This window comes from Salvelinus sp. IW2-2015, linkage group LG13 (genome assembly GCF_002910315.2).
Source record: "Salvelinus sp. IW2-2015 linkage group LG13, ASM291031v2, whole genome shotgun sequence".
NCBI lineage: Eukaryota > Metazoa > Chordata > Actinopteri > Salmoniformes > Salmonidae > Salvelinus > Salvelinus sp. IW2-2015.
The window spans coordinates 49,195,195-49,211,775 of NC_036853.1; the positions used below are offsets into that span (position 1 = coordinate 49,195,195).

Consider the following 16,581-nt stretch of genomic DNA (forward strand, 5'->3'; position numbering starts at 1 on the left):
TGGTCATACACAAGGAGTCATGGGAGATGGTGAATTGCGTGGCTGTGGTTTTCATTCAACAGAGAAGTTCCAGATGGTATTGTGGCTGTGTGTTCATCCACAGAGAGGAGTGTTGAGCGGTGATGTTGTGTCAATCACCAGAGAGTCAAAGAGCGATGTGTGCATGTGTTGTGTTTCTTTCACAGAGAGTCAGAAGGTGTGTGGGTATCGGCGCAGTCGGGGCATTCACAGTCAAGGATGTGTGCTGTGGATGTGTATGTTCCATTCACAGGATGGTCAAGGATGTGTTGTGGCTGTGATGTGTCATCAAAGAGAGGCAGCGGTGTGTGGCTGTGTGTGTCATCACAGAGAGTCAGAGGTGTGGCTGTGTTGTGTCATCACAGAGAGTCAGAGGTGTTGGCTGTGTGTGTCATCATAGAGAGTCAGAGGTGTGTGGCTGTGTGTGTCATCACAGAGAGTCAAGGTGTGTGGCTGTGTGTGTCATCACAGAGTCAGAGGTGTGTGCTGTGTGTTCATCACAGAGAGTCAGAGGTGTGTGCCTGTGGTGTCATCACAGAGAGTCAGAGGTGTGTGGCTGTGTGTGTCTCACAGAGATCCAGAGGGTGTGTGCTGTGTGTGTCATCACAGAGAGTCAGAGGTGTGTGCTGTGTGTGTCATCACAGAGAGTCAGAGGTGTGTGGCTGTGTGTGTCATCACAGAGAGTCAGAGGGTGTGGCTGGTGTGTGTCATCACAGAGAGGCAGAGTGTGTGGCTGTGTGTGTCATCACAGAGGTCAGAGTGTGTGGCTGTGTGTGTCATCACAGAGAGTCAGAGGTGTGTGGCTGGTGTGTCATCACAGAGAGTCAGAGGTGTGTGGCTGTGTTGTGTCATACAGAAGAGTCAGTGTGTGTGGCTGTGTGTGTCATCACAGAGATCAGAGTGTGTGTTGTGTGTGGGGATCACAGAGAGTCAGAGGTGTGTGGCTTGTGTGTGTCATCACAGAGAGTCAGAGGTGTGCATGGCTGTCTGTGTGTCATCACAGAGAGTCAGAGGTGTGTGGCTGGTGGTACATCACAGAGAGTCAGAGTGTGTGGCTGTGTGTGTCATCACAGGAGATCAGAGGTGTGTGGCTGTGTGTGTCATCACAGAGAGTCAGAGGTGTGCTGGCGTAACTGCTGTAACTGTTCTTCCCTGATGCAGATGTAAAGTTCGGTAACAGAATTATGGTACAATCTCCCTTATTTTATCTGTGGTTTTAGTAAGACACATGACTGCCACGTAGTGGCGGGGGAGGATATATTCTGTCCCTCACTTTACTGTTTTTGGTCATATGCAGCTTCAGTTTACAGTGGCAGAGAGCACACATTTCACAGGTTTTACATATTGTTCACAGAAGTCCACCTTGGAAGGCTAACTGTAGTTAGGCGCGGTCTACAGATGTTTGTTCAACAAGACAACTACGTRGATTTACACATTCCCTAATATAGGCTGGTGGTTGGACCTCGTGACATTTTCAAGCGCGGGAGATTTYCATGCTTGTGTTGTGTCCTACGTCCTATCTGTGACGCAGTATGCAAGTATCAGCTAGGCGACACATCACATSCAGCTTGCCAGCACAGAAGCAAAGATGAGCCAAGAAATTAAGAACGAGACATCTCAACTGAATGGGTAACTTTTTTTGGTTTTTACTTTTCACTTTGAAGTTAGCAGCGAATTGTCAGTTGTTTGATTGCATGCGTTTTACAGTAGGACTAGCTAGCTAGGCTAAGTAGTAGTAGTAGCTAGCTAGCTGACGTAACTCCTTCAGTTCTTTGATAACACACAACGCTACAACTTCATACATAAACATAGCTCGCGTTTGTTGTTAGCAGCATTTTCAGAAAGTCATTAGACATGTAAGATAGATAGCTAGCTAAGTTACTGTACAGTATATTGAAATAAGGTCACATTCAAGCTAGGCACTTAGCTATAATGTATACCTGCCGACTAACTGCATTGCGAACAAGGTGTGTGTGTGTGTGAGAGAGAGCGACACAGACTGGGGAGGGTTGGCAGCTTCAACAGTCATCACATTCCGTGGTCGTCTCTCAACACAGAAAGTCAGAAAAAGGATTTCACACCTTAGAAACCACTGTAGCCATTCTCAGTATAAAATATCACCCTATCCTCTTCAGACATGATTATCACTTAGTCCCCCCCCCCCCCTGTGTCTGTTTTGTATTTAGCATCAGGTAATATTCTCCCTACTCCCCTTAGTTCCCTATCCCATCTTGGTGAAAGACATGGGGGCGGGATGTGTAAGATGTAGAATATGGAGCCTGCATAAGCCGTGACACACACACACACACACACACCCACACACACACACACACACACAGTTTCTCTTCAGCTGAAACTAGTGCTATATGAATCAGTGGCCCTCAAAAAGGGATGACGTGTCTCCCGCCCACCCTTGAGTGTGTGCCCATGGAATGGCAGCAGTGTTGGCACAGGGAATAAGCTAACGCGCAGGAGGGCAATGAGGACAAACACACACATCCCACACACACTACTCCTAGTCCCAACCACACTMACTCTGACTCTGTGTCAAATGTCAAACACGAGGGGCACTCTAGCTCAACCAGTAACATGCCCTCATCTGTCTCACAGACACCTGGAGGGGTTCCAGTCGCCCAGCAGAGTGCCAGGGGCCCAGAAAGGTTAAGGGGACCTGGGCCGGCCCCTGGCCCTCTTCACCACCCCTTTTAGCTGGCTGAGGGCCCACTTTGGCTGTTTTGATCCCCCAAAATGAGCCGGTGCCACCCAGGGCCTTTCTACAGGCTCGATAACGGTCTCTTTGCACCGTGATTTCAAGCTGTTATGAAGGCTTGAGTTCCGGATGTGGTTGATTGAACTCTGGATGGCATTTTGAGACYSGTTGCATCATGTTTAGCCTTCATCATAAATATTTTTCAGTGTACGGCACACCGCTGTTCTCTTTTTACTAGTTCAGCCTTCAAATGTATTCGAATCTCTGCTCTGCTTACACTTGTATCACCTTCATTGATGTGAAGAATGCTTTGGCTGAAGGCCTTTACCTTTTCCATATCAACCCTCAGCCTGAACTCTTTAGGCTGCCTTCAGAGCAACTGTTGCTTGCCATCGAGTTGACAGTTTGKTCATGTTCTTCTGACCAAGCTCTGCGTTTGCATTCTCATCATTGCTGTGAAGAATGCTGGGGCTGAAGGCTAGGCATATAGGCCGGCGTATTCCATATCAACTCTGAACTGGTTGCAACCATAAATGTCCTATTAAATTCCTAATTCTATGGTAGCAACCATAGGTTGCTAACTCATGTATTGAGTTAGGTCGCGTACCTCTGACATTTCCATCCCCACGCAACATGCATGTTGGCAAACTTGGCATTCTGAGGGGCCTTCCTGCCTTCCCTAATACCACTCACTATGTCGAGCGTCCCTTTCTGACCGGCTTTGTGCACTTTCACTAAACCRGGTAGCCTAATGCCTTGATTTTCWAAATTCTGTTCCCAGATAGAGCCTACGATATAGGGCCGAGTATAGCCAGGAAAAGTCCTATTTTGACGTGCTGCTTGGAAGCGCGATGAYAGCCTAATCCTCCCGCTCATTAAGCCAATAAGGAATAGGCATTTGTGGGAATAATAAACCCCAGAAGGGAGRACGCCCAGGAAGCATTATCCCATGGMATGTTATCTCTTCTCCCAGCAGCTGTGCGGTTGAAAATCCTGTTCAGGAAGGCCGACCACCGTTCTGCAGAGTGTAGGACCTCTATGACAATCTGGTGCCTGGGAAAGCCTGTAGAGCCCAGGGGAGCGAACACACTCMTCTGCGTCTCATTAAAGGACTAATGTCCTGGAGGGAAGGGTGACACCGAGACCACAGCAGCAGCTGCCATTGGAGCAGTATAGGAGAACCATGAATTGAACTTGAGCGGCATGCAATTGGGGACTGGAATGTCTGACTGTTCTAGTCATTGTAATTCTATGTCAGCATTTGAACATATGACAGCAGGAAGATTCCAGGCTTCTGAAAGACCGCGTGAACACCACCAGGTGTCAGGTTGGGAGATATTAAGGTTTGCGGCCGGTGCAGTGATGCTTTAATGAATAATGAGAAGGAAGGCCCATCTGCACAAATTGATAACAGAAGACGTTTAAGCTACCAAAGCTTCCCCGGAGACTAATGCTTAATTAGATGTATCAAGGAAGAGTCAGACACTCCCTAAAAAGCTGGATCAAATTGAAAGTCTGTATTGGAAGGTGGAGGCCTACTCAACCGAAAATGTTTCAATTCATGTTTTAATCCTCTCATCTTGTGTTGTTAAACATTTTGAACAAATCAAATCTCTACATCAACTGTAAATGATTTTACAACAGCCTCTCTAACTAGATTCTTTAGGCCTAATTAAATGCAATATGCCACATCATTTGATCAAGCCGCAATGAAAAACACACAAGCAGTTTCTTTGTCTTTTGAGCAAAGACGGCCCCTCTGCCCTATGATRTGCGCCACTTAATGCGTCCGAACGCCTGGAAATGTCACTTCACTTTAAAGTTTGTCCCCGTTTGGCAGTCTTGCTCCGCATGCTGGCAACCATTAGCCAATTTTGAAACGTAGGGACGAGAGATCTCACAGTGCGAGCTGTGGAGGAGTTCAAAGTGTCAGACTTTCTCCTTCTCTCTTTGATCCCTTAATTTCTTTCTAGTCGTGTCTGCGGGGGTATGGGCGAAAGACGTCACCGATCTTGTCTTTGTAGACAGGCAGACGTGGTGCGTTGCCGGACAGCAATGGGTCTCGATTGCCAACCTAGGGCAATAGGGACGCTCTTTCATTTCTTTGTCATGTGACAGCCAGGTGGGTAGGGTTTAATTGCCAGGTTGAAACGCACGGCCGAGAGATCACACTCCAAACTGTGGAGGAGTTCAAAGTATCCCTTCCTCTTCTGCCGTCGCTGTGTCTTTGGATCCACTTTAGAGAGTGCTTTGTAGACAGGCAGACATGGCATCTAGGCCTAGATCTATGGCACGATCCGCCCTAGGTTGGCGTGACAGCCAGATGGGTAGGGTTTAATTGCTGGGTACTGCTGCTTCAGTTTCCAAGGTGCTCCAGCCTGACCCAGTGGGACTTTCTACGACTGTACCCATAATAGCTCCCGGTTCCTGTGTCTGGATCCGTAATGGTGGGTGAGTGGCCTGTAGCACAGCAGTAAAGAGAGGATATAATGGTTTTCAAAACCCGAAGAATGTACGCTGAGATAGTGAGGTCTCTAGACAGGGGTGTTGTAATTATAGGGAGTGGGCGTCTGWTCTCCGTTGGGTTAAGACCCAGGTTTGAAGCCCTTTGAATCGTCGCACTGGTGGCCGTGTGAGGATGTGTGTGAAGTGTCCGACTGAACTTGTGTTTGCGTTCACGGCGGCACGCGTGTTCCTTTGTAGAGCAAGAGGACGGAGACCGAGACTACATCATGCTGACCTCTAGTGAAACGTGCGAACGATGCCACTGACTGCTCCTTTTTGACAAATGAGCCTTTTGAAGGTTCTATTTTTGGTTTTACGCCATCCCTCACTACCTTGTCACTTTCCTTCTATTCTTTCTATTCTGTCTTATCCCTCTGACTCACCCGTTCTCCTTCCCTCCTCAACCTCTAACGCTACCCTCCTTTTCTCTTTTCCTCTTTCTCTCTTTCTTTTCCTTCTTTCGCCCATTTTTCTGACCTCCATTTTCTTTTGTCTCCATGTTTTTCTCTCCCGTTCTGACCTTTCTCCATTTTCTTTTCTCTCTGTCCTTTCTCCCTCTCCTCTCTTCCCCTCCATCAGGACCCCGTCCTCTGATCCTGCTCAGACGAAGAAGCGTGAGGACTACCTGGAGTGGCCTGAATATTTCATGGCTGTAGCCTTCCTGTCAGCTCAGAGAAGCAAGGATCCCAGCTCACAGGTAAACGCATATATATATTATATATACACACACAACTCAAAGAAGCATTCAAGATCCTAGGTAACATCACCACCCCCTACCCCCCTCGTCATTGATCCTGACCCCCCCCAGCCCTCCAACCCGCTTTCTCTCCATTTCTCCCTCTACTACGGCTGTGTAAGGCGTCCACAGCCCCGCCTGTTGTTAAATATTAATCCAGATGCCAGGCCCTTCGCCCTCAATAAAGCCCCCCTGCCTTTCTGATCAGGCCCTGGCACGGACGCCACTCTTTGACACTGCCGGTCAAGACGGCGGCGGGTATTTGATTGAGTTCCCAGAGTTCCCGGCTGTGTGGCGAGCACCTGGTTTGGGGGGTGTTTCAAGCAGTTGGGGGCCTTAGCCCTAGTCTGCCTTAGTCAGGGATTGGTTTTCTGGTGTAGGCCTGTAAGCGCCAAGTTGGATGTCGGTTTTGATTTGTTTCGACACCTATACCCCCTGTCTGCACTGCTGTCTAGTTTGATGATCGACCTAGAGCTTGTTTTGAAATGGATTTCTGACCCACAGAAGTGGATGGACGGAGGGAGGGATATCAGTGTAATGGAGGGGGGGGGGGAAATGGCTACAGGTTTTCAACCCTAAAAGTATTTGGGCAAAAAGGTATGTCTTGAGGGAAGTCTGGACTATGCAGGGTTTATTAGGGAATTTAAATCAATAAATTATTCGATCCAGATGTATGAAAGTGTATATGTGCACTTTAGTGTGTGTGAGTAAATACAAAAGTCTCTCTCCCCCAAGCCCCGCCCCCTGTCACTCAAGGAGCTCTTTTGTTGTTGCTCGACCACGAGACACTTGCGTTCAGTAATAGAAATCCACAAGCATTCTATAATTACACTATYAGTTTGTTTCTTACATCTGCAAACAGCTAGTCTCTTTTCTTAGCAACTTGCCACTAAATCGTGTTAACCACTAATGCTAAATGCTCGTTATAGCTAGCTAATAAATGTACTGAGTCAGAGCAAACATAGCTAGCTATACAGCCTGATACCAGTGAAGGTTTAGGCCTAAATCAGCATGTTTGTGCAACATGCTTCTAAACCAAAGAGTATTAGGCAAAGCATGAGTATGTAAGCTACATGAAGTAGTGAAGAGAGATCAACATTTTTAATGTAGCCAAAGATTATAGTGTCCCGAAGGAAACACTGACCAACACTTTGGTTCCTACCCTGTCACAATAACTCCTCCCTGGCATTTTCATTCGTTGTCATGTCAAACAACACTGTATGCCCACTATTATATTCTAACTATTGAATTAAAATAAAAATTATATTTCCATGATTCCAACAGTTCACCCAAGTGTTTAAATCGCAAGTCAAATTGCAATTGCAACATTTGGTTAAAAATCACAATTGCAACATTTGCCAATAATGTGCAGCGCTATTTGGCAGTGTGGATATGATCTCAAATTAGTGCAGGAAATGCAGACATTTATGAAAAGGACGAAAACAATCAGAATGGAGCGAGAGACCCATTGAAATCACTTGTGCTGACACCCTAGGGTCACGCACTACTCATAAATAAATACAAAATATTTATATTATTCAAAACCATAAAATACCATCAAATAATATCGTCAACATATGAACCACAGCTAATGAAGTCACTGAAACCCTTAAAGAGCTGCAGTCTGTTTTGGAATGGGTGGCCAGTAATAAACTGGTCCTGAACATCTCTAAAACTAAGAGCATTGTATTTGGTACAAATCATTCCCTAAGTTCTAAACCTCAGCTGAATCTGGTAATGAATGGTGTGGCTGTTGAAGAAGTTGAGGAGACTAAATTACTTGGTGTTACCTTAGTTTACAATCTATCATGGTCAAAACGTATAGATTCAATRGTTGTAAAGATGGGGAGAGGTTTGTCTGTGATAGAGATSYCCTGCTTTTTTGACAACACACTCCACAAAGCAAGTCCTGCAGGCTCTAGTTTTATCTAATCTTATTTATTGTCCAGTCGAGTGCCGCAAGGAAAGACTTAGTTAAGCTGCTGCTGGCCCAGAACAGAGTGSCACGCCTGGCTCTTCATTGTAATCAGARGGCTTATATAAATACTATGCATGCCAGTCTCTCTTGGCTACAAATTTAATCACTTCTTTTTATTAAAAAAACATTGTGTTGAAAATCCCAAATTGTTTGCATCGTCAATTTACGCACAGTTCTGACACGCATACGCACTTACCCCACCAGACATGCCACCAGGGGTCTTTTCACAGTCTCCAAATTCAAGAAAGTGTACAGTATTATATAGAGCCATTATTGTTTGGAACTCCGTTCCATCTCATATTGCTCAAATTAAGTGCAAACCTGGTTTCAAAAAACAGATTAAGCAACACCTCACGGCACATCTCTCCCCTAATTGACGTAGATAGTTTGTGTGTATGTATTGATATGTAGGCTACGTGTGCCTATACATCTTTTACATGTTCTGTCCTTGAGCTGTTTTTGTCTATTAATGTTCTACATTATGTCACGTTTTGTGTGGACCCCTGGAAGAGTAGCTGCTGCTTTTGCAACAATGGGGATCCTAATAAAATACWAAAATATACCGTCAAACATGAGAAAAATACCATGATATGCTGGCCATATCGCCCAGCCCTCGATGAGAGCTGGCTCTGCTCCTCTGTGATAAGCTCAACCCCAGGGGAAGGGGGACGGAGGGGGGAGAGGCCAGTGGGGCACAGCAGGGGGTCTACGGATCCAGTAATCCTCCCTCCCTCTGACTCCACACCTGCTGCTGGGAGTTAGTGCCTTTAGAAAGTATTCACACCTGTTGACTTGTTCCAGATTTTATTGTGTTAAAGCCTGAATTCAAACTGGATTAAATAGATTTTTTTTCACTCACCCATCTACACATAATGACAAAGTGAAAAATTCAATTTCTTTTCATCCCAAAAAACTCCATAGTCCTTGCCAATGACAAGCATACCCATAACATGATGCCACCACCACCATGCTTGAAAATATGAAGAGTGGTACAATGTTGTGGATCCATCTTCAGTTTTCTTCGATCACAGCCATTCAACTCTAACTGTTTCAAAGTCCCCTTGGCTTTGTTCTGTGTGTGTGCGAGTGAGTGCACATGAGATGCGTGTCTAGAAAACCTCCCTGGTCTTTGTGGTTGAATCTGTGTTTGAAATTCACTGCTCATTTGAGGGAACTTACAGATAATTGCATGTGTGGGGTACAGAGATGAGGCAGTCATTCAGAAATCACGTTAAACATAATTACTGCACACAGTGAGTCCATGCAACTTATTGTGATTTGTTAAGTTCAGGAGTAAAATGTTTCTTATTTAGCCTTGCCATAACAAAGGGGTTGAATACTTATTGACTCAAGACATTTCAGCTTTTCAATTTTTTTAAAACATAATTCTACTTTGACATTATGGATTATTGTGTGTGTGGGCCAGTGACCGAGAATCTAAATATAATCCATTTAAAATTCTGTCTGTAACACAAGTAAATGTGGAAAAAGTCAGGAGGTGAGAATACTTTCTGACGGCACTAGTTACCAACCAGCCCAGAAAGAACGATGGGGGGGGGTGGGTGATGGAGATCAAGAGACAGAGGGAATGAGAGCGAGAAAGAAAGGTAGGAAATTTCAACAAGTCTTCTCTAATGACCTCTCCTTTCTAAACTAGTTCAGGATGTTGTCTTGTCTCCACTTGTCTCCGAGAGAGAGAGAGAGAGAGAGAGGTGGAGGCGATGGGGATTAGAAGAACGACGGAAAGAAAAGTTTTTAAGCCAGCCAAGCCTTCCCTGATCAAAACGGTGTGAGGATGAAACAGAGGGTTGGCGCTTTAGTCGTCTATCCTTCCTTTATTTTCTCCTTTTTCCCTCTCRGAAGAAAGGGATATCTGGCGCCGTTTCATGTCTCTCAGCGACGGGTCCTCACGAGGCCTCTGTGTTTACAGACCGCCACGGGGGGCCGAAGGACGAAGCTTCCGCCTTCCGCTTTTGCCACAATTCCCCMCCATTTATCTGACCACCTTAGTTGACGCAGTCCACCAACAAGAAAGGGCGGTAGCTTATCCCTCAGTGGGCACTCTCTCAAGAAGCCACTGTTTCTTAGTCCCCCCCCCTCTGTCAATGTGGTCGTGTGTACGCTTACAAAGGCCCTGTTTTAAGGCTCAGCTCTCTCCTAGTCTTTACCCTCTTCCTCGTCAGATGTTACCCTTCAAATAGGGCCCCTACATTAATTCCAGCAATGGCTCTCTAGACAGGCGCATGTGTGCATAAGCACAAATCCAAGGGGAAGCGAGTGAGACTGAACTTAATTTGATCTGTGATCTGAACAGCTACACTACGTAATCATCTTCTAGCTTCGTCTGACTTTGTCTTAGTCAGTCCTATGACACAGAGAAGGAACCCACTATGCATTTCTCCGCTCTCGTCCTCTCTGACTCGCTCTCGTTCGTACTTTTTTGTCTCCCTCCTCGGTTTTCCTCTATGGTTGACTTCGTCTTTTCACACATTTCTCTGACACACTTTTAATCATTCTAACATATGAGTGAATGGAGCTGGGTGGAGAGTAGGGGGCGGGTTTGATGTATTGATGGATGGGGTGAGGCTGGGGGGGGGGGGGGGGGGGTGCGTGGGTCTTTTTTAAAGTGATAAGGGGCCTGGCGGAGCGTTTCTAGCCCTGATTCAAAAGCACAGCGTCCTGGGGAGCGACATGGCGGGGGGTGGGCTCTTCTCTGGTCGTTTGATGTGTTTGGAGCTATGCCAAGTTTCACCTGGGGAAAATCTAACAGTACAGTGGAAGGGCATACGGTTTTCCGTCGCCGAAACCTCATGTGGTTAGATACCGAATCATTTTAGCCAAGAAGTGGTTAGAAACACGTCACATGGTTTTTTGCGAGTTAGATTAGATCCCTCTGATTGGCTGTTTAAAACTAAATATGTGTTTCGTTATGGTGGCGTATGAGGTTTTGTGCTGCATGTGATTCCTGATAGGTGATGTCCCCCCCCCCACTCTCATCTTCTTAGCTCCATCTACTATTGGCCTAGCTCCTCAGCTGGAGGCCCTCTTCTCTTCTTCTTTCCCAACTCTCTAACGCACTGAACATTGCCCCTCCACCCTTCATGCGCAAGTTGCCTGCCTCTACTTAATCCAGTTGGGCTTCCAACAATTTATTTGCCACCCTGACTGGCAATGCAAAAACAATACTTAAACAAATATAAACACATATAAATCAATAGAGAGACTCAAAATACCAAACATGTGGCCGAAATATGTACTTTTATTATGTTCAATGGAACCCACCAAAAATCATTTATTGATTTAATTATAAAATCAATGTCCTCCAAATCAAGGTTTTCCACAATAATGGCACCCTTGAGATGATTGTAAGTAACATATACCAAAATTAAACCAGGAAACTTAAATTTAATTGAATTTAATTCATTGAAGTCTCAAGGAACTATATTGAAGCCATTACATCACTTCTGTTTCCTAGGGTTATAATGAGGTAACACACATGCAATATCCCTTTGCCATCCAACACCATGAAGAAAACAAAAGAACTGGCAGTTCAAAAGAGACAGATGGTCGTAGACCTTCATAAATCTGGTAATGGCTACAAGAAGATCCACAAACGACTGAGCACTGTCAGGGCAATTATTTAAAAAAATCAAACGATATGGAACACTTGAAAACCTTACAGGTAGAGGATGCAAATGCATTTTGCCCCCCAGGATAGGRAGGAGGATGGTGAGAGAAGCAACAAAATCCCCATGAATCACTGTGAAAGAATTGCAGGCCTTGGTGGCGTCTTGGTGTCACCAGGTTTCAAAAAGCACCATCAGACGCCACCTCCACAACCACAGGCTCTTTGGAAGGGCTGCCAGAAGAAAGCCCTTTCTGACCCCAAGACACAGACGCAAACGCTTGGAGTTTGCCAAACGTCATTTAAATTATGACTGGAAGAAGGTGCTCTGGTCAGATGAGACCAAAATTAAACGTTTTGATCAGATACAGCATCGGCATGTTTGCTGTCGAAACAGAGATGCATACAAGGAGAGGCACCTCATACCCATGGTGAAATATGGTGGTGGGTCAGTGATGTTTTGCGGCTGTTATAATTCCAGAGATCCAAGGCCACTGGCTAAGATTTGATGGTATAATGAATTCCACCAAGTATCAGGCAATACCTCAACATACCTCAAGATCCACACAGAAATGGTTCTGTGACAACAAAATCAATGTTCTGCCATGGCCATCTGTCGCCGGACCTCAATCCAATCGAAAACCTGTGGGCTGAGTTGAGGGCAGTTGATAAGCGCAAACCCAAGAAYGTGAAGGATCTTGAAAGGATCTGCATAGAGGAATGGTCCAAAATCCCTCCAAATGTGTTCCCTTTCCTGTAATGTTTGACAAGGTTAAGACTCCATGCTGTTTATCCTTGCCAGAGGTGGTTGCACTAAGTACTAAATGAGGAGTGCCAATAATTATAAAACCTTGATTTTGGTGACATTAATTTTGTATTAAATCATTGTATGATTTTGGTTGGTTCCATTGAAACATTAATAAAGTAGAGGATCTTGATGTGGACTGTTGGTACTATAGTGATATCCCTAGTAGACTCATAAGGATATTGGTAGTGGACCTGTGTACTATAGTGTTCTAGGTAGATCCTACCATAGATAAATGTGGATCGTGGACTGTGGTATATAGTGGGAATGGTCCGAGGTGATCTACATAAGGATACTTGATAGTGGACTGTGGTACTATAGTGATATCCAGGTAGACGATCTACCATAGGATACTTGGTAGTTTGGACTGTGGACTATAGTGGTGTGTCTAGGTAGATGCTACCATAAGGATTTTGGTATCGTCTGTCGTCAGCAGAGCGGGAACCTAGGGCAGCAGGTATGCCTCAAGCCGTTGGGCATGCCGTTGTAGCCGAGCCCTATCTTATTCTCCTGGTTACAATACATGTCCAACCTAGGGGGGAACCACAGAGGAGAGAGAGAGAGAGAGAGAGAGAGACAGAGAACAGAGAGGTTCATTTAACGTTCAGACAGCAGTGAGCATGATTATTTCTCAACTGTGTTGCATTAGGCTAGAAGTGTGACTGGGCCGTATATTTTGTTCCCCTCAACAACAAAAATGGCAAAAAATTATGTATTGGGTGAGGAATATTGTTTTCTACCCAACTTGGTAGCGCCTAGTTAGGGTAGAAGAGTTTATGACCATGATCGCAGAGTATATCAGTGGGATCTTCACATAGAAATATACTGAGCACCATTCCTGACTGGCAGAAAGGTGCCAAACAAATAATTAGAGGAACTCTCATATTATATTTATACATACTATAATTATAATTCTGAGATATAACTAAATACTTGACTGTGCGAATTCTTGGGGTGACTTATTATATAAATGTTTCAATGGATCTTACACTACAACAAAATCATACTATGATTTTAGTCAAAGTTAAGTGTTGGCTCTTAAAATCAAGGATTTCATAATTATTGGCACTCTATTTAGTACTCTGATACACTCTGGCACGGATAAACAGTATGTGAGTGGCTTTAACCTTGTAAAAACATTACGGCAGGGAACATTTGAGGGTTTTGGACGAGATTCTCTTGTATGATAGCGTATGCGGTTTCAGAGATCCTTCACATTCTTGGGTTTGGTCGGCTTTCACTGGCCTCAACTGTCAGGCCACAGGGTTTTCGGATTGTAATTTGATGGTCCGGGACAGATGCGCATGGCAGAACATTTGATTTTGTTTGTTACAGAACCATTTCTGTTGTGGGTCTTGAGGTATGATTTCGTTTTTGGGTCATGTGTTTGTATGTGAAGTCCACCTCATGGAAGTCCCAGCCTTACTGAGCTAAGGCACCAGATTGTCAGGCCAAAATGCTGAATACTTGGTGGAAGGATTCATTATGCTAATCAAATTTAACTAGTGGCTTGGATTCTGGAATTAAAAACAGCCGCTAACATCGACTGACCCCACCGAGAGTTTCCCCATGGGTATGAGGTTTTGCCTCTCCTTGTAGTGCATCTCTGTTTCGAACAGCAAACATGCCGAGCTTGTAATCTGAACCAAAAACTTTATTTTTTGGTTCATCTGAAGAGCACTTCTCAGTCATAATTTGAATGACGTTTGGGCAAACTCCAAGCGTTTGCGCTGTGTCTTGGGGGTCAGAAGGGGCTTCTTCTGTGCAGCCCTTCCAAAGAGCCTGTGGTTTGTGGAGGTGGCGTTGGGTGCTTTGTTGAAACCTGGGTGACACCAAGACGCCACGCAACGGGCCTGCAATTCTTGTCACGTGATTCCGATAGGGATTGTTCTCCCTGTGCCTGGCCCCTTTCACCCATTTCTGCCTTCGTAGTCTGGGGCAAATGCATTTTGCATCTGGTACCGTGTAAGCGTTTTTCTGCGTATACAAGTCAGAATTTTAAGATACTCTCTTGACGATGATCGGGGTGTGGAGGGTATCTTTTTAAGCGTAAGTTGGACCTGAGGTGGTACGAGACACGTCCGTTTGGTGGCCGTCTTTGGGTGCCATTACCGTGGTTGGAATTCCTAAAGAAGGATTTCTTATGATCTCCTACGACCATCTGGTCCTTTGGGAACTGGCAGTTTCTTTTTGGTTTTCTTCATGGTGTTGGATGGAAAGGGAATTTGCATGTGTGTACCTCTTTAACCTATGTGAAATTCTTATACTAGTGAACAGAGAAGTGATGTATGGTCAATTATAGTTCTGAGACTTCAATGTATTTATAATCAATTAAGATTTAATTGTTTCTTCTGGGATTTAATTTTATATGTTTATTTTGTTACAAATTCGATCATGAAGGGTGCCATTTTTTTGTGAAACTTGATTTGTCTGGTTTGGATTAGATTTAGATTGTTTATTAATTGTAGAATTCATATAGGATAGAGGCATGATTTTGCGTGGTCTCATCCATTGCAGAAGACATTAATAAAAGTATATCTACGAGTAACTTTTCTCAGGATGTTCTTGGGTATTTTGATGCATCTACCTCTGAAGGTTGTAGAGATTATACATCGTGCTTTTATATTTTTTATCGTCTTCAAAGTTATTGCTCTTTCTACTTGGGCTTGGCCAGTTGGGTTACCCCAGGGGTGGCAGTAATTTTGGAGCCACTGTATGTACGTAGAGGCCAGAGAGGTTGAAAGGGCAAGCATAGAAGGGTTGGGTATCTATACTGAAGGGATGGTAGCTGGTCATACAAATTGACTTGTACATTTTTTTATCGGAGAATGTTTTATTTTAAGAGGTAATGGCATGTTGGATTTGAAAGAGGAAGTCTGTAAAGATGCCGTTGACAGTTGTGAGGTAGCTCGTGCTTCGCAACTAGACAGTTTCACGGAGAGATGTATTTTGGGTTAGATGTTTGAGGAAACAGATAGGGAGAGTAGACAAGTTGGGGTGGGGGTGGGGGCTAGAAGGGCGATGGGGACGGGACAGGGCCGGGGGGGGGGGGGGGGGGGGGGTGGGGGGGGGGGGGAGGGGGAGTTTGCGGGAGAGGGGGGGAAGGGATAGAGGTTATGTTCATTGCACCAAGATACATTTACAAGATAGGAATCACTATGCATAACGTATGTTAACACAAAATTCTTATAACTTACCACCAATAATAGCGACACTGGTAGAACGGCCAATCGGAGGGAATTAACATAATCTAACTCGCAAACAAACATGTTGACGTTTTCCTAACCACTTCTTGGCTTAATAATGGATCGGTCTTCTAACCAATGAGGTGGCGGCGACGGAACCGTATGCCCTTCATGTACTGTTAGTTTTTCTCGGTGAACTGGCATAGCTCCAACAATCATACGACCAAGAGAGCCACCCCCCGCCATGGCTCTCCCCCAGGACGCTGTGCTTTGATCAGGGCTGAAACGCTCCGCCAGGCCCCTTATCACTCTTAAAAAGACCACGCAACCCCCCCCAGCTCACCCCAGCCATCATACATCAAACCCCCCCCCTACTCTCCACCCAGCTCCATCACTCATGTTTAGAATGAATAAGTGTGTCAGAGAATGTGTGAAAGACGAAGTCAACATAGAGACGAGAGGGAGACAAAAGACGAACGAGAGCGAGTCAAGAGGAGAGAGCGAGAAGTGATAGAGGGTCCTTCTCTGTGTCATAGGACTGACTAGACAAAGTCAGACGAAGCTAGAAAGCTATACGTAGTGTAGCTGTTCAGATCACAGATCAAATTAAGTTCAGTCTCGTTCTCGTGTGGATTTTGTGTATGCACATGCGATGTCTAGAGAGCATTGCTGGAATTAATGTAGGGGGCCTATTTGAAGGGTAACATTGACAGGGAGGGTAAAGACTAGAGAGAGCTGAGCCTTAAAACAGAGGCTGTAGCGTACACGACCAACTTGACAGAGGGGGGGGGGGGGGGGATAAGACAGTGGCTTTTGAGAGAGTGCCTATGAGGGATAAGCTACCGCCTTTCTTGTGGTGGACTGCGTCAACTAAGGTGGTCAGTAATGGGGGGGGAATTGTGGCAAAGCGGAAGGCGGAAGCTTCGTCCTTCGGCCCGTGGCGGTCTGTAAACACAGAGGCTTCGTGAGGCCCGTCGCTGAGAGCATGAAACGGCGCAGATATCCTTTCTTCGCGAGGG

The 16,581-nt window shown here is 45.2% G+C and overlaps 1 protein-coding gene across 1 annotated transcript in view; it reads left to right on the forward strand.

Annotated features, from left to right (window-relative positions):
- Window positions 1–1,304: 1,304 nt before the first annotated feature.
- Window positions 1,305–16,581, forward strand: part of LOC111971607 (deoxycytidylate deaminase) — a 41,964-nt gene continuing 26,687 nt past the window's right edge. The window contains exons 1-4 of the mRNA XM_070446028.1: window positions 1,305–1,647; window positions 5,813–5,936; window positions 6,178–6,274; window positions 16,223–16,262. Of these exons, the coding sequence (XP_070302129.1) occupies window positions 1,607–1,647; window positions 5,813–5,936; window positions 6,178–6,274; window positions 16,223–16,262 (302 nt within the window). The 5' untranslated portion in view covers window positions 1,305–1,606. The remainder of the gene's footprint in view (window positions 1,648–5,812; window positions 5,937–6,177; window positions 6,275–16,222; window positions 16,263–16,581) is intronic.